General features: G+C 44.8%; 1 protein-coding gene across 1 annotated transcript in view; it reads left to right on the top strand.

The window, feature by feature from the left end:
• Positions 1-26904, top strand: part of FANCM (FA complementation group M) — a 1896264-nt gene that overhangs the window by 285365 nt on the left and 1583995 nt on the right. Inside the window, exon 3 of the mRNA XM_069638749.1 lies at positions 14057-14134. Coding sequence (XP_069494850.1) covers positions 14057-14134 — 78 coding nt within the window. The remainder of the gene's footprint in view (positions 1-14056; positions 14135-26904) is intronic.

Genomic DNA, 26904 nt, shown 5'->3' with positions numbered 1-26904 from the left:
GACTGATCACTGGGACATCTGCCAGCACTGTGCCTCAGGCAATTCTGATCCACCACATTGCCCTGCTCTTCCCATGCATCCCCTTCACTTGCCAAAGAAACCATGTAACGGGTCATTGAGTTTCTTCGGATGGGGCAGGGTTAGTGAATAGAATAAGTGATTTTCCTGTGTCATTGGGATCATCTTTGTCAGGGGTAGTTAGGTTCACTGCTCAATGTCAGTGGTGTAGTCTTCTTTCCTGAGTCATTCAACTGTGGCAGTACTGTCTTGATCCACTTCACCTTGTAGACCGAAAAGGCTCCAAAACGTTTGGTGAACCAAATGTCTGGTAGTATAACTGTTGGGAAGATTTATCAGTTTTATGCTTAACATACATGCCAACATCTCTGTTGGACTTGAAATCAAACATGGCTAGGATCTTAGATGAGGGTAGCACAACACTTCTATTGCAATTAGACCTCTCTGCAGCTTTCGGCCTGTCAACCATTCTCTTTTTGTGAGAAGGTTGGTCGACGTGGTTGGTTGTTCGGAAAGTGCAGTGGCAGGCCATAGGCCAGTAAGTGTGGCCTTGGCTGACTTCCAGGCCATAGCCCAGTTAAATTGGGATTTGGTGTCCCTCAACGATCATGGTCATCTCCCTCACTATTCAACATCTACATAAGGACTGGAAGCAGGGGAGGAGTTTGACACTGCCTGTCTTTTGTCTGCTGATGTGCCTGAATGGAACCAGTTGTCACTGGGGGGCTGGCTGTCCTGATTGGACAGCCACCCACCCCTTTCTGTAAACTGCAGGGAGATTTTGCAGAGGAGTGAAAATCTGCATAAAAGGTGAGGTTTTTGAGGCAGAAAGCAAATCCACCACTGGAACAGAAGATCCAAAGCTTAAGACGACCAGAGATGCTGGCAGACCCTTCCAGTAACCGTGAAGCAGCCACTGCTGTTCTGACTCCGTTTTCTTATCAACATAGGAGCTCCGAAGAGGACGACGCCTTCTCTTTGGCTGGTGGGACGAACTAGCCATAAGACGATCTGCCAAGAGTCATCCCCCTACGTGCTGTGACCTTGCAGGACTGTAAACTGTAAATACCAGGGCACCTATGACCAAATTGCTGTGCATCGTTTTCCAGTGCAAGAACCCTTCCAGAACTTTGACGAGCTCCAGTTGGACCTCCAGAGACACAATCCCCCTCCTCAAAGTCCCCTCACCACAGTTCAAGACTGCAGAATCAAGGCGGATCGACTGGGCGGTAACAGTTCATTGTTGGAGCTGATAAAAAGGCACCAAAACTGCACACAGATATGGAAGATCGTAGAAATCCTTGCTGAGGGTCCTTTCTTACGACTGCTGCTGTGACATCCCATTCAGAGTCCTTCCTTTCGTCACCAGACTGAGGAATCAGGAGACCGGGTCTGTCTCTGTTGCACAGGGAAGAATAAAGCTGCATTTTCTTCAACCACCCTAAGGTACTGTGGGGCTAAAGGTAGAACTTGGCTCAAGCCGAATAGTCACTCCAGTGTGACTTGAGTGCGATAGCAGGTGTTTGGGTTACCACCCATACCTCTTGCCCAGGCTTAACCGCTTGTGCGCCAATAGGGAGTCCTTTGCAAGGTCCCTATTAACTTTTGTATTCCTCTAAAGCATTTTATTTAATGCAACACAAGTGCCGTAGAGAGTTGCTGCTTCATTGGGCTACATCAGACATTTAATACATGGAGATCAAACTGACAAGTGATTATGGGACGCTATATAGGGCCACATTCCTGCATTTTGGGCGGGACTGAAGGATGACCTTCAGAGGTGGCACAAGCATGATCTCACGTAGTTTGCCCTCATTGCAGCACTTAAAATGACCCTATTAACCAGGCTCCTCTGCGGCTAGCTCTCTCCAGATTACTATACCGGTGCCACAGGCCCAGGCATTGCAACAAGAGATATTCTCCTTTATTTGGTAGAGGAAGAAACCCTGGGCCCCTAAAAATGTTTCTGATGCGGTCCACCTCCCTAGGTGGGCTGGGTGTCCCAGACATTGCCACATATCTGCTGGTGGCACAAATAGCTATTATTATTAGAATTGTTCTTTTATAACCCACTTAATACCAGAGATTGGTTTCTAAGCGTGGGCTCGGGATTCAAACCTGTGTTGCTCAGTGCTCCAGATAAGATTTTGAGGTGGGAGTATTTTGCCCCCTATTTTTAAACTTTGAGAGTAAATGTGAGTTTAAGAGAGTCAAAATGACTTTTCTCCTTATCGAGAGAGTAAATTGTATGTTACATCCAGCCGCCATGTGCAAAAACTGTATGGAAATCATCATTGGTATGCGTCAGCTTTCTGCATTGTGACAGAATACACCTTTCATTATTTCTCTAATGTCTGGCCTTTTGATCTCTCCTGTATATATTTAAATGTTGAAAACACAAAAACCTAGCCAATTACATGGTAAAGCACGCATGGATTGTATTGTGTATTTTGAGGTTCGATAGCAGAATTGTCTTTTGATGTTTAATTAAGTCCTCATTTCCTGGAGCTATTACTACCTAATGGTATGCCAATGTTATGATAAAACAGTGCAGAGAGGCCAGGACTCCGTGCTAAGTTCTATATCTAATCTCATGGTCTAATGGGGTCTAATGGTTATTTATATAGCACTTTTTGCAAAGAGCTGTACATAGAACATATTTATCACAATTATCACCAAACTGAAGTTGGTACTCCTTTATCGACCTTGAAAGGATGAAAGGCTGAGTTGGCCTTGCGGGGGTTCGAACCTGCAACCTACAGCTTACGCACAGATTGCAGTAATGAGTGCTCAACCAGCTGAGCTATCTTATTGGCTAACATCCTTCAGAGGTCGGTAAACAGAGTATTGACTGAGGTATAATAATCACAGTGTCGAGATGTTGGACGAACCATTTATGAATCGCTACATAACGTCAAATACCTACCTGGATTATCACAGCGACAGGTTTTGTTGAGTTTCTATTTCAATTACAAATGTAACTTTCATTTGTTTGTTTTTGAACAGCGCCTGCACTTCCTGAAGTCAGGTTTTGGATGTTTTAATTGTAGTCTTGAAGATTTGAGAGGTTAGAACACCTTTGATTGGTGTAATGACAATCAATCACCCTTGAACAAAGACTCTGCTGCCACTGATGATTTATAGTAATGTACCCCATTAAACTGCAAGCTTGATTGGATGTAAACTAGACCGTACGTAGTCATCATTTTACACACTGTTTTTACAATTCGAGTGTAAATTAAAATAGAAGTGTAAACATGAACTACCTCTGCATGATTATGCACACAGCACAGGAACTCTGAAAAATACAATTGTGAAATACTGGTTTGCTTTCACTGGAAAAGAAGAAAGCCTAATTTGTTACAAAATACTAATTCTCAATTGCAACTTAATTTTCCATCTTATTAATTTTACAATCCTAAAAAGCTAGGAAAATAAATATACACAGTGCTTCTGTTTGCTCGATGAGCAGCAACGCAGCAGAAGTTGAAACGAAATAAACCATTCCTTTTTTCACTGGTGCGCCGTTTCTTTTTTTGAAAAGTTTCAGCAAAATACATTGTTTCAGAGGCTTTACTCCATGGCTTGTAATTACACCCATGTAAATACAAATCAAAAGAAGCGTTGTGGTTTCTGTGATGTAACCTGACCTTTGCACTGCCCTCTGCTCTAACTTATGTGTAAATGTACACAGGAAAATAATAAAGCTGTTGTATTTACAAGATTTTCATGAATAAAAAGGCCTGGTACGCACCTTATCTGGAGGCCTGTTTGCACTGCGTTGTCTTTCTTCCAGGACAAACACGCTGCCCCTGAGCTTATCCCCCATCCTTATAGAAACATGGTAAGCCAAAGGAATAACATTGTGACTTTCTGGCCACATCCTGAATGTAAAGATGCAAGTCACAGAATGCCAAATAATGCAAGTAAAAAAAATCTCTGGTTTTACCCCATTGTACTTTTTAGCCCTTTAAGATGCACACCAAAAGAAATGTCTTACAAAGGTGACAAGGATATAGAGATTGTCTGTCGCAAACCTCAAGCTTGCTGTTAAGCATGATGATTAAAAACGTTGACTATTCACATATAAGCAACCACTTTTTTCATGTGTAAATAATTGCCCGGCCGTTTTTAAGTTGCTTTTTGTTGTTTGCATTTTGTCCTGCTGATGCCAGCTCTGATGGTGAGCAGGTCCCTTCAAAAAGACCCAAAATAGGACGGGGTGGCTGCTGCCATTCTATTAAAATGCTGCCCATTAGTAGGGCATTTCTAGAAACAGACAAGTGTGAATACCTTGCCTCCCTGGATGCTTTCCCCAGCCTCAATGCCCTCCTGAAGAGGCAACAGCTAGGTAAAAAAGCCCTGGACCACTCTGGAATGTCCCGATTTTCTGCACTGTGGCCCCCTTTGCAGGGGCAGGCTACCGGGTTCACTAATTGCCTTGCTGTGAACTACATTCTGTGCTTACTCAAAGCTGCATCTGTCCATTTCCCTTCACATTCCTTATGGGGAAATGAGATAAAGTGAAGGAGGTATCCACGCTCGCAAACTTATGGATGGGCCTCATAGGAGTATTGAAACTGGTGAATGGAGCAGGACACAACACTGTGTAATCATGGGTGCCCACTTAACGTTTTCACTAAAAGGGCAGAAATGTATGCGCCGTGAATGAGCAAGCAACTGAGCTCCATACCTCACCAAGTAAGAATGGTGCATTTTACTAAACATACGGAACATTTTGAGCAGGAATTCCCAAAAAAATAAAAGGATTTATAGGCAGCCATAACCATACAAAATCTCTGCAACTCAGCAATTAAAGCCTTACATAACTTTAAAAATGATAAAATGTCTGGTTTCTTATCCTTGTACTCTGTGGAATCCTGCACCATCTCTTTTGTAAGAGCTAATAATAAGTATACTGATGTTTTACTCCAAGGTGCCATAGCTTTGATAAGGAAATTGCAGTAAGGAAGAAAGTACTGAAATCCAATATATGCAAGTTAAGACGAAATAATACTCTTAAGTCTTTAAAAGATCAAATACTTTCGAAACATTTATAAAAATTGGCTCAAGAAGCATGAAATATTACATCAAAGAGATGCTGAAGTCAGGCTAAGGGCTCTTGACACCAGAAAATCTAAAAGCTTTGTCATCGCTTTGGTAACAAAGAGTGGACTGAGAGAACCCTATTGAGGAATCCACTTGGCGAAGGCACTTCTTGGGAGCTTTATGCTATTCCTTGCACATTTAAGATTTGTACTAAATCATCTGATGACCCTTTCTGGTCACTAACCTTTGATATGGATTACATCCACCTAGCGATATCAAGGGCAAAACCGTCCAGATCTTCAGGGCCTGAGGGGATTCCTATAGTGGTGTACAAGGATAAGCCGGCTGTATCGTCAGATATACTATTTGAACTGTTTAAGGGCATCTTAAAAAGTAAGAAGACCCCCGTTTCATGGAAAAAGTAGATTCTGGTCCCCATCTATAAAAATGTGATGGATACTGACCATTCAATTATAAACCTATTAGCGGTACCACGAGGCGTTGCCCGGGTCTGTAGCTGACCATGGGGGTCTGCTATAGCCTTGTGTATGTTTTATTGTGTCATAACTAACTTCCTGTTTTTGAAAATTCGCAAAATCGCCAAAATCCTGAAATCACCTATACTGATGGCATAGGGCCGGACCCCCCCTCCACTCCTGTGTGGAGCGGATGGGTGGGGTTGGTCAAATTTCACTATTGCCAGCACACCCCAGACTGGTATGCCGACCTTGCGTCCTAACTTATTATTTTTGTAAAAGTCACAAACTCTCCTGAAATTGCCTATACTGATAGCAGAGGGCTGGACCCCACCCGTTCAGGGCGAATGGTTTTGGGTTGGTCAGATTTCACTATCGCCAATACACCCCAGACTGGTATGCCGACCTCGGGCCAAATTTTCAGCCCTCCAACTGTTATGCTTTACTTGATGCAGCAATTCTCAGTGATAGTTTAGAAAAATCACAAGATGTGTACATAACATTTTGAGATCTGGGATGTGAACCAGAATGAACGGTCACATTTCATCACTATTTACAAGAGTACTCTAGGACTAATGGCCAATCTATTTATATGACTGTCTTAGACTAAAACACACTTTTGACTGAGAGAATATGGCCAAATTATAGAATAAACTGAAATATATGGGGGTTCAATATCGCTTAGTAATATATTGTGGTACCAACACTCTCATATGGAAATTCTGAGTGTGGATGTAATTCTGTCAAATGCAGTTCCATCCTATAAAGGTCATTGTCAGGGGCGTGTTGTCGCATCAGCGCTATTTCATTTATGCACTGCCAAGGCTGGGTCAACTGCAAGTTCAATATTTGGCATATGCTCACAATATGATATGGCTGGGCCGAACACTGATACGCCTACATAGGTCTAACACTCTTTACAGATACCTGAATGAACTGGGTTTAGAAATGAACGCAACCAAAACAAACATATTGATCTTCATTTGAAAAAGGAAATCGCTTGGAAATGTTAACTGCTATTTAAATACATCACAATTAGAAGGGATAACTCAATGGAAATATTTGGGGAATAATTACTACCAGAATCTTTTATCAGTAGCGGTGCATACAGAATTGCGGACGAAATACCTATCCTTTACCACTCAAATGAAAAAAACCAGAATAAAGTTGGCAGATTTTCCAATTGACCAATTTTAAAATATTATTGAAAATTTGTGCCAAGTTTAACATGAGCTGAATGCAAAAGAATAAAGATCATTTTAGGTAAAATTGAGAGAGTGCTGTGGAAAGACACCTTGAATTAGCTTTAAGGGGTTTCCTTCTCATTATATAGAATATGAATTGGGTTTCCCCAATCCCTTGAGGTTCATAACAAGTGGAAATCGCTTCAGTTATTCAATAAGCTGCTCCCTATTTGTAAAACTGCAGGCGTTAATGATCAAACAGTCCTGCCATATATTAAACTGGGTTGGGGCAATATATAATATGCTGAACAGAGTTGATAGTTCTGCCCGTGAATTGAGTGTATCCACAACAAGTAAAAAAAAAAACCTCCTCCCATGGGATTAGATCTCAACTAGAGAGCGCTGTCTGTTATAAGCTATATAGATTAATTCATGTTCCGGAAAAAGGCATAGGTTTCTTAAATACTTATTTGAGGCGATCACCAAATAAACAATGGAGATGCCATTTTATACGCTTAATGATTAACCTTTTTCCTACTCGTCGAATTATTAGGATACATGTGACCACCACTGACCGTCCTAGTACTTGTAGATAATTGTAAAGCGGGGTCTGGGGTTGAAACCATTGAATGTTTACTGTCTGGAGGCATTCTCAAAATGCGCTATGCACTTTTCTAGATTACTAGAGCCATTCTAACATAAATATTCTGTTAACATTTTTCATGGTATACTGTAGTTTCATCGATAGGCATTTTTACGACTTCCTTTTTTACATGGACACTATTACAAAAAAGTAATTGACATTTTTGGGGGATGCAAAAGGGCAGGTAAAGGGTTGTGGGGGGTCGGGAATAGTTAAAAATAGGTGGGGGAAGGGGAATGTGGGGGGTAACCCCCCAAAAAAGGTGATGATTTTTGTCGTAATAGTGTCCACGTAAAAAAGGCAGCCGTAAAAATACTTGTCGGTGAAATGACCTGGAGCCATTTTAACTATTTTATGAGAGGAAGTCAGATTTCTTTAAATATAGCAACGCTACATTTTGTAGGTGATATTTCCTAAATAAATGAAGTCTTTTTTAAATATGAGTCGATTTCAATTTTCAGAATTACATTTTTATGATTTCTTTCCATTTTATGTAATTTGAAAAATGATTGTACTGTGATGTATGAATTAACTGGTTAAGAATATGTAATTGTTATTGGATTAACATGTGAAAGATTTGTTTTATTCATGTAATATACTTGTAGCAATTAAGCTTTGTATATACAACATGTAACAATAGTTATAAAATAAGTACATCATAATATATATCATACAATACAACATTTGAAACATTAAAACAGAATCCATAAAAACAATTAATCTCGCTAATAGCAGCATAATATATCTAAAACTTCTTTGCACTTCCTATAAAATTTTGCAATAAAATGAGATTAGGGTTATTTCCCTCCATAAATTGCAACCAAATCAGAGTGAGATCAGTGCAGTCAACTTGATTATTAACCAATTTTATATATTTAGATCTTAAAGAAGCCAGACGTTCACACATTAACAAAATGTGCTCACAGGTTTCGGTTACATTTTCGCTGCATAATCTACATTTACGTTCATCACGAGGTACTCCAATTTTTCGCCACCCATTATCTCCAATACAGGACAATATTAAATTGTAAAAGAAGGTACTGTCTAATCCCACAGCTGCTAAGAAATGCTGCACAATACAATGCTCGAGTAATTCAATCTTGTCGATAATTAACTAGTAAAGGGGCTGCTATTAGACTTCCTGGCTAGCAGTTCAATGTGATTTTTTTTTTTAGAGCTATATATACTGCGCTTTGATTTCAGCCAGCGTTTGGTCACTTGGATGGAAGGTTGGGTTACAATACTATTCAAGCCAGTTTCCCATTTATCGTAACGACATACTATCTTCCCCATAGTCCCTAGCGTGGTACAGCATTCAAGACCAAGAAATGCCTGGATATATTTCACCATCATCGTACCACTGTTAAGTGCTTTTAGATTAACCCAACACATAAAGGTACGAGTGATGGAAGTAGAAATAATATCTGTTAAATCAAATTCTAGATATAGGAATTCGATCGACAAGGTATGTGGCATTCAGAATAGTCTATTTAAATCAGCCAGATATAAATTGAATAGCGTGGCTGAAACAACGCAGCCCTGAAACAATGCAGAAAATAATTTACCCAAACCATCAAGGCGAACCCTGACACTAGTGTCTCTATGAAGCAGTATTATCATCTTCAATATGCCAGGGGGGATTTCCCATGCTACCGTTTTCCGTCATAATCTGTTCCTCAGCACTGTGTCGAAAGCAGCAACAAAATCAATTAATGCACAGTGTACTGCCGTCTCGCGTCTCAGCCTAGCATATTAAAATGCTGATATCAAGGTCGGGATGTTATGAGATGTCGAGGATTTATTCCGAAAACCCGTCTGATTTGGGCTCGGGATACCTTCATCATTTATCCGTTATAGTAATCCAGCCAATATTATCCTTGCAAATATCTTGACCAGTATGTTGAGCATAACCAACATCCGATAATAGGATGGGCAATTGCGAGGGCCTTGGAAGGATATGGCTCTCCCGCCACGTAGTCGGAAGTATGCCTGTTATTCCAATATCTATGAATAATAAATGCATTTGCCCACAGATCAGCTGACATTTGAGTAGACCATTACATAGGCCAACAGGACCTGCCACACAATTGATTTAGATGTTCTATAAGCACAATAATATCAAGGATAGAGGCTTTACAATTTCATGTTTCATGTGGTAGATCAAGTTCACAATCCTCCGATATAGTAGCCCCCAAGGTATCTTCAATGTGGTTCACCCACTTAGACTCAGGTACACCATTAATGGGGAATTCACGTTTGGAACACATTCTCAATATATATATATAATATACATAGCTAAGGCACCACTATGTAACCATCTCTTCTTTTCCACAGAGGCTTTGTGTTTCTGCCCCCATGTACCATAATTTAATTTGCACATTTATTATGTCAGAAATAAAACTATCTACAGATGGGGAGATATAGGTCTTGATGACTGCTCTCAGTTGCTTTTTTGCTGCTGAGATCACAGGATCAAAATGTATTTGCTTAGACGCCATTTTACTGCAATGCTAATAAGGACTTTTATACTGTCTGTTTCTTAATACGCTCCCCGACACTTAATCAAGGAAGAGAAGGATTCTGCAATGGGAGTACGAGATGTAGCAACAGCATCTGAACATTGTTCAATGAACATGGGTAAGAGGTAAACGGATGTCTCCTGCCCTTTGCCCAAATTGTGGGGGTTCCATTGGATTCGATTACCACCCTTATTTACAAATGTCACCGTTTTGATGCTTTTAACCGAATTGCCGAGAAAGCACACACAGCGGGAGATGGTCACTTTCTTCCCTTTATTTGAAATTAAAACCAAACACTTTAACAGTAACATTGTCTCAGCAACAGTCAATTAAACTTAACATTGTAGTTTTCTTCTTTAGGGCCGTCACTGATCGTTCAAAGAAGTCTAAACCTTGATCCCTGATACTGATCGAAGTCAGTGCGTTGCCAATAGTGCAGTTCATGTGAATGGATTAAAAGCAAATTATCTCCAGTAGCACTGACACTTTATACAATCTCTTTTGGAATGTACAGTAGTGTGAACATCTCTGCAGGGGCAAAGTGAAGCTTCTGCCCCTTTGCTAAAGAACTTGGGGAACACTTGCCCGCTTTGCCCCTCTGTAGTCGGCGCTTGTTTGCAATGTTTTTAAATTGATGATGGCACGCTCTGCTATATTACTATGTGGAGGAAGGAATGATCTGTTTAAAATGCCTCTTAATGAATTCCTGTAGAACAAACGAGCTCAACATATTTGTTTGCCCAAGATGACCAGTCTGTACTACAAAGCATTCCCATCGCCTCCCTCTGTAAGGCAGCCTCCGAGACTGACTGCCAGACGGTCACCAACTCCCCCCTTTAACTTGGCAACCTACTTCTCCAGTCCATCCAACAACCTCTGTTATCACCTCTCTCATGAGTCCACGTGGACTACTAGTGTTGTTTCTGACACGCCTGACTCCTTCCCTGACCATTTCCCCAGTGTGCCACCTTGGTCCCTTCCCCTATCTTTCTGGGTGATTGGCCCTGCTGCCAGCCCTACAAATGTTCTCCCTACTTGGCTGTGTAGGCCATTAGTGTCTTTACACTCCACCCTTTTCTCCCTCTAGCTCCTCACCTTTCTTCCTCCTCCACCTGTTGCCGTTCCTGACTTATTCTCTCTCCACTCTGCTCCTTCTCCAAATGTTTACTTGCTTCAGCACCATTCGCCTTTATTGTGGTCCAGACAAGCTACTCCCTGAGCTGTGTTTTGGGCCTTTTAATAGCGTGCCAGTCCCTCCTCCTGGGCTGTCCTTGAGTTAGGGTTTAGGGATGTTCACCAATGAGCTCCCATGGTCTTTACTTGGCGATTATCGGGATTCAAGTATACAAATTGCTAGCCCTTTATACTCCGTTGGCTAGCAGTCTTCAAAAGGGGAGGGAGCCATTTTGAAAATCATAGGATCATGTGCCATGAACCTGGACTTCGTGTGCAGGCTGCTGTTACTTCCCCGTGTCCAGGCATTCACGTTAACGTTGTATATATTTGGTTTTAGGGTGGATATATTTACATTGCTAGACACGTTGAAGATGGTATCCAGTGATGTTACTGAAAAAAGTCTGAACTTTTACCGAAAAATAAATATATAGGGGGTCGGGGTAAGGGATTAAAATGGGTGGGGGGAGTTTGGGGGGTAGAATTGTAGAGAAACGGGGTGGGGGGTTGTGGGGAGACCCTCCAATTTATTTTCTTCACTATTACCTTTTTTCAGTAAAAGTTAATTTGGTAAAAATTACTTCGGTAACACTAGCACTTGCCACAATAACGAAGCTGTAGATATTGGCAGAGGCATGGACTAAAGAGTTGTGAATGAAGGCAGACGCCGCCCCTGCACATAATTGCAAGCGTTAGCATTATGACATTCCAAAGCGGTAACATGAATGAGCAACCGAATAAGTTGATGAATGCCGAGCAGCCCCAACACATGGATGGAATAAACCCAGGCTTACCGATGCCGCCCTCCTACTAGATTGGGAATGCTTTTTGGGCTAGACTGCATGGAACGCACAAACATCTGCCCGCCCCGCGTACAAACAGAGGCCACATAGGCAGCCGGCTGCCCAACATGGGCATGGTTATGCATATGAATGGATGCTATATGGGAAAGGGACCGTGAGTGTTGTACAGCCCCTGAGATAGAAGTAGCCACGGAGACGCACACCCCCCCCACCTGATTAGAAATACAGAAATGTAGCGCTTCAAGACTGCAATGCCAATTAACCAACCCACTAACAACTTCACCCTCTCCATACACCTTTCAAATTCTAACCAAACACAACCACAAACCTACAACACAACAATCCGCACAAACTTCACTACACTGCAACAACACAACAAAGCACACATTGACCCGCACAACGTCTTTTGACAGTGTAACACCCCTAGCCCAGCCAACGGAATTACGGCCTGAGGCCACCAACAGCACATCACTGCTCTCTTGCACTTCTCCAGCTCATCCCCACTAACTTCCCCCTCACACTCGCCCATACCATAGTGCACGGTACAAATATCCTTTAACATTAACATCACTTAGAACCGTTGACGATGCGTGTCTCGTTTTAAAATTGCCCACAGCTCTCCAGGTTCGCTACATCACTTGTTCCCTTTTCAAGGCACCTTCATGCCACTGAATGATTGCGGATGCTGTCCCAGTTACACGCATGTTACCTCGGGAAAGAAACAGATCAAAGAACACTCATTCTATGGTGCTTTCCTCCGTCTCTGAGAGGCTGCGTGAAGTGTGTGCAGAAATGTCTTTTAATCATCCCACCTTCTGGCGGTTCTTCCCGCAGCTTCTGTTCGTCTTTCTAGGTGCCTCTGTTATTTTGTGTCAGGGTTGAACAAGAGATGGATACAATGTTTACATTCTAAAGAAGACTGGGGATAATTTTGTAGCATCCGTATATGCGAGGCTTGTGACACAGAGGGCTGAGGAGTCTGACTGTAATATTTGAATGTGCTCGAGCTGTGCTTTCCTGGGTGAGGAATACTTTTCTGGCTGGCTGGCTGGCTGGCTGTGTTTCCCCAGGCGGACAGTGCTACTCAACGGAGGTGCATTGTATTGTGGTCAATGTAGTCTTAAAGGGTTGTTTAATGGGATTAAAGCCTGCTTTTGGACTGAAACATTGCCTCTATTTTTTTGTTATTTATATGTTCTCGGTGCATTGTAATCGAGAGGCAGGATCTTTTGGGGCCTTTTAATCGCCCTCTTATTTCTGGGAAAGGTCGAGGGTTCTGGTCCATGGATGGAAAAGGGTCATGTGGCTAGCCCCTGTTAAGCATGGGCCTGCTGGGTGACCCCTGAGTAAATCTGTCCTGTAGCTCCCCCTGGTTCCCATCCTGTAGCATAGAGGGGTTCCCCTTCCCTTAGGGCGGTCACCCTGTCAGCCTCCAGTACCCAAAAGGGGATGTTCTTGCGCTGTTATTCTTTTTATCAGGACATAGATAACATGTCCTGTAGCCCTTAAGGCCTTCCTCTACTCCATGGGTAAAAACCTCACGTTGCAAGCTTCTAACCAGGCAGAAACAGTTACTTGCCCCTCAGTTCTCCACATTCACACAGCACACTGTTTTTTTACAGGGATTCTAATGAAAGGCACTTGAGATTTTGTTTTGGGACGACCATAATTTCTGAAGCAGACTTTCTGTTCATATTCCTCATGTGCATTTGGAGTACACCGTGCTCTCTTTCCTTAAGTCTGGTCTGCTCCCATAAAAACGATGTCACACATTCTAATACCCACGGATTAAGGTCCGTCTAAAACAGACCAGTAATAACTGAGAATGACCGGGTTTATTAATTAGTCGAGCTTGAATATTGTCAAATGCTCTCTTGTAATAGATGAAATGTGTTCACTGGTGCAAGCAATAGACAGAAGAAATTGGAACGAAAAGGTATCAGAAACCTCTAGATGACCCGTCATTTAACTTTAAGCATCGCATGTTCTGCTTCCTTTTGGTTGGGCCAGTGACCTTGGTTGTTTGTGACCCATTTTGTTTTCATTGTTGCTTTCCATAAGCTGAGACCACCTGCAGGCTTTTGAACATTCCCCACTTATACAATAATAAGGTTTCATAATGTGTCTGCAGTCACGAGCCACTCTTGATTTCTTTAAAATCTGTGTTTTTTTAATTTGTATTTTCATTTAGGTTGTGAGAGAGTTGAGCAATTACACCAGCCAGTTTCGGATCTTGGCCCTGAGTGCTACCCCTGGCAGTGGTGCAAAGGTAAGCGTATGGAAGTCACTGTAAAGGACAAGGGATTGTTTTCAACTATAAGAATGTGTTGTGGTCTAGGTGTTCTTTCCCCTTCGTTTTTTCAAGTAGTTTTGCAGCCTGGCCTGAAGTTACTTGATTGTTTGAATGTTTGTGTGTTTATATACTTTTGTGTATTCTTAAAGGCATTTTAAAGGACAAGACCTGTTCCAGACCACAAAGGCATTAGTTGTAGGCATTAGTTGTAAACTGGGGACGACACTTAATCTCAGACTCTCACAGTAGGGGTTGTGCTTGAATGCAATTTTGCATATTCTCTTGCCTGTATCTCTTGACCTCTTTGTTTATGTGCTGTATTCTATTTAAGTATTTAGAACTTGAATACCGTCGGGATCTGGAATTATTCCATTTAGATTGAAGGAGGGGGTCATTATCGCAGGATATATGTTAAGTAAGGGTGTCATTATCTAAAGGTGCAATGAGCCCTCTTCTCCCACACATCCCAAAGTCTATACAGCTGTTAGTGCCTGGAGTTGTGCAACTAAATAGAAAAGTGTATTTACTGTGAGGGCAAACGAGCACACACAAGTAACTTGTATTTCTAACATAATAAACGCAGATCTAGTAACACACCTTTCACGTTTTCTGCATTGTTGCTGTTTATTAGTTAGGGGAATTGAAATGTACGTGCCCTTTATGGCTTTACACAGCTAAAGACCGTTCCTTTGCTGCTTGTCAGGCTGCTGCACAAGTCAGAATGTTTTGAATGAGGTCTATACCGGAGATTATAGACTGCATTCTGATTGGTTAAGAGATCGATGATTGAAATCCATTGGGCTAAAAAATATTTATAGACAAGAACTAAGGGCAGTAACGGGTGTTTTGGGCCCTGAAGACGGATGAAAATGCAGGTGCGCAACAAGGTTTAAGGGGCCTTTAAATCGCGGTATTGCCGAAGGTGGGGGTCTATAAAACTATTACAACCCCCTGCTTCACACTGGATAGTATATTTTAGTATTGTGAGGGGTCGGGAATGTGAGGCGGACAACTTTGTGAAGATTATTCAAAAGATGACATTTATTTAACTTTAAAAGGTTGGATACACTCCTCACGGTCCCTACCCTGATGAGAATTTCCCTGCCTAAAATAAACTGAGGAAAACGCTCTAACAAAAGGTTTCTGTCTCTCAAGGGATGACGCCGAAGGACAGTACAAATCGTGCAAACTATTCAAGCCCAAAACACTCAAGGACGCCAAAATAAAACGCTGGGCCTACCACACCATGCAGGCCGAGGGCACCATGGACATTGTGGGAGCCTCCAGCAATGGCAGCATCGAGATCTACAGCCATGCTGAGGGCGATCTGGATCCGTTGGATACCAGAGTGCAAGCCCCCAACCCCACCAGCCAGGCCGGCGGTTCTGCTACCGGGACGACACTCGGCGGCACTTGCACGGGCAAGTTACACCACACAAAGCACACATCCCACGGCCGAAAGTAGAGCACAACGCCAACCAGAAAGCCACACACAGTGTCAAGGGTGAGGTCCGAACGTTCCCTGTCCTCTGGGCCATCGCGTTCGCAGTCACCACACGACAGGCCCCCGAAACAGACAAGCAAGTCAGTTTCTGACACTGTGTCTAAAACCACAAAGTCCTCACACTCTGACGACTGGCATCGAAAGACTTGTCGACGGCCCCCCCGCATACCGACCACCGACCGTCGAAGGACGCGTCGAAGGCCTCTTGGAAGACTACACCGAACTCGAAGATGAGCAATCACATTAAAAAACACGTCCCAGACACTGTTAAAGAGTCGGCCGTTGAAAAATCATAAGTCTTCTGAAACACAGGAGAGGGCTCTATTTCGGGGGCTATGCACCATAAAAGACCCCCTGCACCAGAACCAACACCCATCCATCCCCCTGCCTCTGTTCCCCCAGTAATCCCTAATTCATCTCTATGGTCAGCAGAACAGATTGATAAGGTCATGAGGCGTATGTCCTCCCTAGCTAATTTCTTGGATGACCACCCTGAGGTCTTGCAAAACCTTCAGGGTGCCCCACACAGCAGGCCAGTAACTACTCAAAACGGGCAGCAGTTACCCAGCCTCCCACCAAAAGAGCCTGCACAGACCCCACACGAGCTTCCACCTCGCAGCAGGACTTAGGGCAGCATGCTTATTGTTAGACCATGCAAGACTCCCAGGACCCTGGAACTTACACAGACCAAGACGACCAAGGGGACATGGGTGATGTCTACCAATTTTATGAGGACGTCTACGTCATCCAGTCGCCAGATCACTCAGACCGCTGGAGGTACACTCACCAGTGGATAACCAAACACAGTATAACAACCTGCTCCTAAAAGCGGCAGAGCATTTAAAGATAAATATTCAAGAAACACAAGTGGATAGGGACTTTGTTGAGAACATACTAGGGGATAAGAAGTCAGCTACTCAATTTATCCCCCTACTTCAATCAGTACAGAGACGCATCCAACCCTCTCCGATTACTCCAAATTTAACACAGGCAGTCAACCAGCGCATTGATAAAGTATTCCGGCCATCACCCTTGGACCCCCTTTACATCTGGGGACAGTTAAAACCTGACTCCTTAGTGGTAACAACTACTAGAAAGAGAGCATGAACAGTTCTGGCCTCCTCTGAAGCCCCTCTTGATAAGGAGAGTAAGAAAATGTACATTTTTGGAAGGAAAGTAGCCTCTTCTGCAGCTTACCAGGCTAAAATCGCTACTATCACGACTTTATTAGCCAGTTACAACTGTCACAAGTGGGATGAGATGGCCGAGCAAATAGCATCAGTTCGAGAGCCCCTTAAAACACAACGGTCGCTCTGCATAGCAGAGGGTAAACAAATAGCAAACGGCATCCTCAAGAACAACTTGGATGCAGCAGACAATGCTGGAAGAATAATATCAGAGGGCACGTTGGTAAAACGCCATGTGTGGCTACGCCAGTCCCCCCAACCCTCTCCCCTACTTACCTTTTTGCTCCCTGCCGCCGCTTCTCCTGTACCCCTGCACCATCGGATCCGTCGCTCTAATGTGGGTCAGATCTGACGCCGCAGGGTCTTTTTCTTTTACCCTTTTTAAAAAAAAAAAATCTTTAAGCGGTCGCGTGCGGGGGACACCCCTACAACCTCCACTGACATTATAGTGAACAAGGGTGCGGGGGAAAACCCCTCAGCCCCCGTTCCCCTTGTTCACTATAATGCCATTTGAGTGGGAGATGTGATTGTTATGTTCGTATTCGATCTAATCTCCCATCCCAACAGTTTATTCTGGTCAAATTGGGTAAACCGAGGCAGACTACCTTGCCAGTAGTCTGAAGGGACTATTTTCTGAGGGAATGACTCTTTCCAGGGTTGCAGTCCCTTTCAAAAGGCACCAAACAAAGTTCCAGATTGTAAAGTCTTAGTTTACAAAATAGGAAATGTTCCAACTCAAAACTTTGATGTCAAGAGATGACTCCCTCCCCTTGACCCTTCTCATGCTTCTTGCAATGGGCACAATACCAGAGGGAATGTCTCGCGTCCCGTGGCTTTTATCAGGTCTTTCTTTGCAGTTCAACAAAGGTGGGGGAATGTCTCCCTTCTGGCCTTTCTCAGGCTTTTCTTGGTAATTAACCAAGGATGGTTGGACTGGCAGCCCTGGTATACTCCCCTGCAAGGTACTGCCTTATATTTGGTTTCTCTTTCTCAAGTCCCTGGCCTTGTTACTGTGGTTTCGCTTGTTTGGGTCCCTGGCCCCGTTATTGTAGTTTTTCTTACTTGGCTTGGTCTACCGGTCCTTGGCAGAGCAGATAGGGAAGTTGGGTTCCCACCGTCCACGTCCCGATCAGCTGTTTCCCTCCCAGCCTCACCATCTGCAATGTTTGGCCTTTGCCCGCGGTACCTCCAGGGAGCAACTAACTGGTAGTATTGCCCTTTCCTTTTGATTTCCAGTAGCCAAATACCTTGTTTACAGACTCTAGACCCCTCATGCTGGTTTTGCAGGTCACTTTGCATCGCTCTGTTTCTTCCTCATTTTAGTATCGATGTTCTCATCTTCAATTAGGCTACTTCTACTCTTCCTCGTCCTAGTGTTTGCCTCTGTCTTCTACACTCTTCTCAGATCTACTCTCTTCTCTCCTCTGTACACTTCTCTCCTCACCACACCACTCCTACCCACAATCCCCTGTCTAAACATGTGTACCCTAACCTTGCCCCACACTCTCTGCCTATCACTTGTAACTATCCCACCCCCTTCTTCACTCCACTCTCACCACTACTGCTTTCTACTCTCTGCATCCTCTCCTGAAGCTAGGTCACACAGGTGAAACGTTTTTAAAACCCCTCCAAGCCCCCTCACCCTTCCAGCACTGTTTGATTTACACTCTGGTGCTCTCTCTGCTTGCACAGTGGAATTTCGTTTTTTTGTGATTTTTCACCTGTGCTGGTGAGTTTGTGTTCAAATTCGGTTTTGGGAAGATTTCAGTGCCTCTCCTGTACCCCTGCAATATCTTCTCACTCCCAATTCTTTTTCTGTTGCCCCACCAATTCACCTTGGGTCTGCATCATCTCTATTTGACAAAATGAATTCAAGACGATTTCCTGTCTGTTCTTGATTTCGTTCTCCAGGCCAGGTGCCAGGTTTTCATGGTGGCACCCAGGGTGCACTCAGGGAGCTGTAGTACTGAAAGAGAAAAGAGGATACTGGCCAGAAACTGGTTTGGAGGTATTGTGCAACAGAGGGTGGCACCATTATCAACATGCGTGGCATATTAAATGATTTAAGGGACTGACCCTGCCCCCTCTCGCCCCCACCCCAAACTCACACTCCCTGCCTCTGGCTTTTGGCTTCGGTTGGGCCGAGTCCTCGTCACCCTTCCTCCCAACAGGATCGTCCGCATGAGCCTGTTGCAAGGTAAAAAAACCCTCTTTTATGAGAGAGGAGAAAGACCAAAGGCCATAAATGGTGGATGCAAGTGATGCCTTTATATGTCTATATAGCATCTGGGTAAGCTTTTTTCATTTCCTGCATAATAATCACTCTGCTTTTGATATTTACATTAACATGTGTATGCACAAACCTGTTGATTGCATATAATTCTGCGTGGTTGCTCTCCTTGTTGCCGGTAGGCTTGAAGTGTGGTGTATTGAACAATCTCTGGGCTATACCAGTGTTCATTTATCTCAGAGATTCGCAAATTTGAAGACAACACGCCATACTCCCCTCTTCTAATAGTCCTTATTGTTACTTTTAAAGCAAATAGAAACTGCTGAATGTTGACCTAAAAGTGTGCCTGTAATCCAACCCACTTAGTCAGATTGGCACAAATAAACACAATTTCCCTTGACTTGGCACCTTTTTCAGATTGTACACCAGCAAATGAGATTCATTCCACCTTTCACCAGCCTAACTGTCCCACCTCCCGCAACATCATTTCTGTCGTTGATGCATTTAAGTTTTAACAGAAGGAGGTCTTGTCTTCAGCCACGTGATTGTTTTGGATTGAAATACTTGGATTTATTTATAAGGTAGTGCTGGTCATTTTAACAGTTGTCAGCAGACTATATTTTATATGCTAAACTGATTTGAAGCCACTGTTATGAATTGCTGTGGCAAGACTAAATCTTCCTTGAAGTAGCTCCCCTCCTTTAGGGTTTGACAAATTTCAAAGTGCTGCACCGCCTGAGGTGCCCTACCAGGAGGTCCAGCAGCTGTAGGAATGTGTAGGAATTCCTGTAGGAATGTGTCCCAGGGCCACACTGGCACTCCAGCAGCACAGAAAAAAAGGGACTGTACCAAGATGGGCTGCTGAAGTAGCAGAAAGGTGGCTCCTGGGAAGCTGCAACGTGAGGGTTCTTGGGGAGTTGCCTTCTTGGCGATGGCACATCAGTACTGTGATGAATCCTACAGAGTAATCAATGGTCCCCAGCCTAAAGCCTCTTACCATGTGTCCAGGGGAAGGCAGCCGCTACCTGATCCGGACCTTGGGGGTGGCATTTCGAGGGAGGATCACATGGGAGGAGATGGATGTTGAGGTGTATAGGGGACTCCCTTGGGAGAGACAGAGTATTCTTTTTAGAAGCATGACCCTATAGTTCCAAAATACTTAATGGCATGCTGTTATTGCACAAGTCCCTCCCATGTTAAAATCCAAAGAACATTATTTGAGAAACCACCTAAACAGAATAATTCTTACCCCTTAGGAATCCACAAGCCACATGTGACGTCCCCTGAATATGTTTCTGTTATGGGTAAAAGTCCTGAGCATAACATCACTGCGCATCACATTTACATAACTTCTTTTGCTTATGATAAACTTAAGAGCAACCAACAATTAAAACAAATTGCCTTAAAAGGGGTGAAAACAGTATGGAGTTCATAATAACCATGCTACTGGGACGAGAGAGAAGTTAGTGTGGAACAAGAACAACTGCAAACCATTGGTGCAGACTAGTTCTAATGGTGATAAGCTGTGCGTAAGATTTCAAAATGGTTCACGTCGTACACAAATGTGTGGCAGGAGAGTAGGAGGCGGTCACAGCCTGACAGGAGAAGCAGGAGCAGAAAGTCTCAGAAGACGAGGTCCGAAAAAAGACCCACCAAAGCGAGCCGCACTGGTGGAGGGATATGCTCACAGGCATCCACCCGGAGGCGTCACATACAAGAGGAGAGAGACTCAGGTGGAAGGCAGCGGTGGCCAGACTGAAGGAGACTTGATCTGGAGGAATGTCAGAGGTTCCACTGGCGGCAACACTGTAGGATGGCCAGAGAGCCACGAGAGACTCCAGGCAACTGGGGCAATCAGCCCGGTAACGGTGCTCTGTTACAGCCAAACTTTCACCCGGTTAGTCAACCGAAAGGATTTGGGGACCATGGGACTAGTGGGTAGGCTAAAAGGTACTTGGGGAAACAATTTGAACTCCTACCAAATGGAGCAGAAGGGCTAAAGGGGTACAGTTCTCCATGCATGAGATGTCAGTCTGGGGAAACCTGGAACCTGCATTGGCACAATCAAGGGAACATCAACTGTTGTATGTATGATGTGTAACCCATTCCTGGCTGGCGAGTAAACCGGGAAAGGTACAAGCTTTGTGAAGTAGAGAGCGTTTGTGGCAGGCGAGTAAACCTGGAGAGGAGACGTTATCTAAAGGATAACCACTTTGCTGTTCTGAAGAGTGTGGTGGAAAGAAACCATTTGCTTTACTATTGTGATGAACTATTTTACAAACAGAGAAACTGACTTAGCCATTCTGCCAAAGAGTATTCTACAAGAAAGACTGTTTCTAGATTCTTTGGAGCTATCACTTTTAGCATCTTGAAAGGAAAGTCGTTGTGAAAGAAATAGTTGCTTTGGTTTTGAGCCAATGTTCTATGAAAGGGACATTTTGTTTTGCCAATTTGAGAGACGTGTGTGATGAGAGACAATTTATCTTGAACTGAATAGAATATTTTTGGAACAGAACTTTTTCAAAGGTATTCCTGAATTGATTCAGGGGAAGGGAGTCCAACCCTGGACACAAGGATTACTTTATTGGAACTATACTTTCCAACTCCACTGGCTTCTTGTGGCTGCAAGGATCAAATTCAGAACCTTCTGCATCATCCAGAAGGCTTTTTGGGGCTTGGGACCAAGCTATCTCCAACTTTCCCTCCCTAAATACTCCCCTGCTAGAGCATTCCGCTCCTCTAACTCCAACTCTTTGATCGTCAAACGCTTCTCCAAGCAGAGAGTGGGGAGCAGGTCTCTCTCCTCGGCTGGTGCCTCCCTTTGGAACAGTCTCCCTGCCCCTCAGACTTGAGCCGGACCTCCTCAAGTTCCAGAAGCTGCTCAAAACTCTGCTTTTCTCTACCGCTTTACCTTCCCTGCTAATCACCCCACTGCTGCTGAGACTGGTGGCCTGGTCCTCATGAATCTGACAGGATACCAGGCCCTTCTACCCAGTCGATATCAGCACCCACCCCCTACCCCTCACCCTGCATTGCCCCTATGGGCCCCTGCTTGGCGGCTCTACATCCCACGCTTGGGAGTTCCCTGCACTAGCACTTAGTTTGAGGCCTCCTCCTTGACTCCCCTTGGCACTTCCCTCCCGGGCTCCCCACCAGCACTTGTCCATTCCTTGCTCCCTCCAACCATCCCTATCTCCTGCACTTCTTCACTGCTCTTGCACTTCCGAATACCAAAAGGCCTAGTAGGGCCACAACTATATATTTACTGTTTTACCAATGTTGTTTCTTGCCACTGTTCCCTTCCTATTTAGCGCTGTGGCGCTTTGAAACAGCATTCTGTTTTACAAGCGCCTAACAAATGCTCAATAAAATAAAAAAATAAACGTGCACATTTGTGTTGAACTGGAAACGGATACATTTTTCTTGCATACTTAGGTTGTATATGATAGTTGAGGGTCAGATATACTTTGGACACAAGGTCGACTTTCTTTAGTTTTAGTTTTCTAGGCACGGACATTCTTTTTGGGATATTAACAAGTGCGCAGTATTTGGCTGCTGTTGGGACCCTGCCTGGGTCTGTCCTCGCTGTCTGCTGTGGGAGGCCCTGCTCCCTTGGATTCAAATCACCGGCCCCGACCCCGCAGCGGTGAAGCCCGCGGCAGGGCAAGAGTGCAGTGTTTGGCGCTGCAGGCGTTTGGCGCTGAAGGGAGAGGCACAGAAGCCCGAGGTGAGTGAACCAGAACGTAAAGAGGTTGGTCCTTAAAGCCTGTTTTGACTTTAATCTCTGTACCGATCCTCCTTGGCTCTCTGTGTCCACTTTTGGAATCAACTGTCTCCAACATGGAGTCTCCACTTGACTCTCCCCTCCCTACATTCTTGTTTGGCCCTGCCATTGTAGATGTACAAGTCCCCCCTGTTCCAAAACTCCAGCGCAAGGTACTGACCATGAAGAGGCAATGCTGCCACGCTGGACCACTGAAGGAGGTAAACAAAGCCTGTACTTTCAATACACCCAATGGGCCTGACGGTGTCAAGGAAAAGGGTAATGCTGGACTCCCTCTCCCATTAATTCTACCTGTTGACCCACGAGACACACAATATCATACCTCTGAACCCCATAGGCCCCTGCTTGATCTTCTGGCTGTGCCTTTTTTGAATTCGCCCCTTGACTCTGTCTGCCGCGGACTTGCAAAATCATTAGCCACAGTGTTGAGGATTTTGCCTCTGGAGAGTCGGGAGGGGGGCACCCTACCATCTGATGCCATCTTGGAGCCCCACACTGTGGCCCTCGATCCCTCACTGATCTCTGGCACACTGGCCGACCACACCATATGTTCTGAAGTCCAAACCATCATGGATATAGAGGTCTGTGCGCCTGATGCTGCCAATTCTGCTCTCACGTTTTTGGGGGCCCTAGGCTCTTCAAGTTGTATCTGGAGGGAGCAATTCCCCTCCATCAGCCCTGGGGGAAACTCTTTTCTCTGTCTGTCGCCACTCAGCGCTCATAATCTTACATGCCGGGCAGCAGAGCTCGGCCCTGATCGGCCAGCTGATGACATCTGCTCCTTGGGTAGGTGCAAGTGTAATATGGTGCTCACTGAGGTGCTGGCCGAACTGACAGCTATTAAGAATGTACTCCTGGCTTTAGCAAATAACCACGGGGAAGGAGACAAAAAGGCACAGGTGGACCCTGTCACTCTTCCCCAAATGGCCAGAGGTCCGCCAAACCCTCTCCCAGGGCACCCTAAGGCACAGAACTACATGAATCCACCCTCAGATGTCCACGCTCCGCCTCATCGTAGGGCTCACATCAGACTGTCCTCTACTCCAGCTACTGTGGATAATAGAAACAAGCCCCGGAATTGCATTACCGTACCTCCTGACAAGCAATTGTTTTCCTCAGTCGTGAAGCAAGATCCACGACGCCCTCCGGCAGGCCAAGGACCAATCACCTCAAGCCAACACACGTGGCATCATAAAGGGAACATATCAGGGCCACATTCCAAGGGTGAGTCCGGCCCTGTCACAATCTAGTTGCACAGGGTACCAAAATTGCTAGAGTCCAATCCTGAACCAAGAGACGCTCTACTGAATAAGTGCCTGGATTGGTTGCGGTCGGTGAGAGGTTGTACGTTTGTTACCAGAAAATCTATGGTGGGATGCTCTAGAATCCGAGACAAGGGCTCGAAATCCCATGATATGGTGAAGGTGGTCCTCTGGGATGGCAGAGTGGCCAAGGGAATCCTGGAAAGAACTGGATGGGTTGATGGGGCAACACAGGGTGGGATCTCGTCTAGTTACCACCCTCTACAAACTGCTGATGGCCACTTGGGATATTTTACAGCTAATACCCCACTAACTGGCCCGAATCTAATCCCTTTGGGCTAAAGAGGAAGGGGGTTAAATGACAATGAATTTCTTGATTGGGTGTAATCCCGATTTGGGCTGGTCAATTTATTTATATTTTGGTCTCCCTTTTTTCTGTTCTTTGATGTCCAGATGAAATTTGATCTTGTATGTTTAGTCAATGTATTTGTCAGGATGCACTTTGGTGGCCTCTTAGCCAAATAAAGTTATTGATGATGTTATTAACAGATAGGCATTTTTCCCAACCCCTTTTATTTTTAATAAACATGAGAAATGTTGAGAAAAGTACAACTTTGTGTATATGTCTCTCATTTCTGACCCCACACAAAACCCTACGCAAGCAAATGTTGATAGTTAATAGATCAAGCCTTGTTTAGAATGCATGCAAGTCAACATAAAAATTCAGTATTACCATTAGGAAAACCTGACTCGGTGTATAGGTTATTTTTAGATGATCATGGGTTTGATTGATTGATATTTTATTTCTATCGCGCTCATACACAAGTGTTTCAGAGCGCGACAAGGCAAGGGAGGGGAACAGGGGAGAACATAACGGTGATCTTACTAGGCCCAGTGACATTGAGAACGCGCAAGTGCATGGGAGAGGGGGGAGGGGAAAAGTGCATGGAAGGGGGGAGAAGTGGAAAGTGCGAAGCAAAGGAGAAACCGATAAATAACAATACATAAATAATAAAGGCAACAAACAGTGGTAATGCAGCCAGCAATTTGCAAGTGCTAGGTTTAAGGCAGCAGGCAGGGTAGGTCTGATAAGTGCAGGAAGAAGATGGGTGAGGGGCTGTATGGGTACAGATACAGACCCCAATGCCAGGGGTGGCCCGGAGGCAGTGCGGGAGGGTGGCCGGGTGAGCAGGTACCTGGGCCCGAAGGACAGAGGGTGGCCAGGTGCACGGTGCCAAGAGAGAACAGATCAGCGGGGGAGAGGGGGAGCGAAGGCAGAAGAAAAGAGGAAGGTCTTGAGAGGTGCTTCCGGAACCGGAAATGGTTCTCCTCAAGTTTGAGTGGCAGGGAGGCTATTCCAGAGGGAGGCCCCAGCCGAAGACAGAGATCTACCCCCAGCTTGTTTCTTTGAAAAACAACTGACCCTGAGGGAGTTGGAGGTACAGGAGCGAAAAGCTCGAGAGGGGAGGTATTTGCGGAGGGATAGCTGAAGGTATTTTGGACCCAGGCCCCAGAAAGCCTTGTGGACAATGCAGAGGGTTTTGAATTTAATCCTTGCATCATCTGGGAGCCAGTGGAGAGATTTCAGAGCTGGAGAGATACGATCCCAGGGCTTGAGGCCAAGGACAAGTCTCGCAGTCCTGTTCTGGATTAGTTGCAGAGGGCGGAGAGTAGAGGCAGGTAGATTTAGAAAGAGGCTGTTACAATAGTCCAAGCTAGAGAGAACCAGAGCTTGGGATACCATGAGCTTCTGGGGGAAGGAGAGGAAAGGCAGAGTACCTCTGAGGAGGTGCAGTCAGAAATTTGACTTTTTAGAGACCTCGGATGTGGGCGGAGAAGGAAAGCGTGGAGTCAAAGATGACCCCAAGGTCTTAACCTCGCAGGTGGGGGTAGGAGGAGGGCCAAGGGAGGCCGGCCAGAGAGTTAGGGGCAAGGATGGTGAAGGTGTGCCGATGAGGAGGATCTCCATCTTGCTGGCATTCAAACAAAGATCATTGGCGGCACACCAATCTTGAATGGCAGTTAGGCAATCAGAGATGAGAGAGAGAGAGAGAGGAGGTGGCAGAGGGCAGCCTGAAAATGAGTTGTGTCGTCAGCGTAGCACTGGAAATTTGAGCAGAAAGTGGCCATGCAGTGGGCGAGAGTTGCCAGGTATTGGTTGAAAAGCCAGGGCGCGAGTTAGACCCCTGGGGAACACCACAGGTAGAGAGGAAGATGGATGAAAGGAAGGACCCAAGTTGGACTTGGGAGGGTCTATCTGAGAGGAAAGAGGTAAGCCAGGCCAGAGTATGATCAGTGATACCCAGGTTTTCACGGTGACGGTTGCGCAGGATGGTATGGTTGACCGTGTCGAAGGCAGAAGAGAGATCGAGGAGGATGAGGACAGAGGGAATGTTAGAGTCAAGGTTGGGGAGCAGATCTTCAGATGTTCAGAAGAGCAGTTTCCGTGCTTCTAGCAGCTCTGAAGCCAGACTGGTGATCATCGAGACAGCCAACTGAATTGGAATGAAGGTTAAGCTGAGAGATGGCCAACTTTTTCAGGAGTTTGCCAAGAAAGGGAGTAATGGAAATTGGGCGATAGTTAGCTGGACAAGAAGGATCAGCTGTGGGTTTCTTGAGAAGAGGATACACAAAGGAGTGCTTCAGAAGGGAGGGGAAGGATCCAGAGGCAAAGGAGTGGTTGCAAAAATCAGCAAGGGCCGGAGCGAGGGTGTCAATGTGGTCCTTGATGGTTTTAGAGGAACAGAGATGAACCTGTTTTGAAGAGGCTTTCATAGAT

The sequence above is a fragment of the Ambystoma mexicanum genome, chromosome 14 (genome assembly GCF_040938575.1).
Source record: "Ambystoma mexicanum isolate Mex_15411 chromosome 14, UKY_AmexF1_1, whole genome shotgun sequence".
In the NCBI taxonomy this organism is placed as follows: domain Eukaryota; kingdom Metazoa; phylum Chordata; class Amphibia; order Caudata; family Ambystomatidae; genus Ambystoma; species Ambystoma mexicanum.
This window is presented reverse-complemented; position numbering and strand designations above follow the sequence as displayed.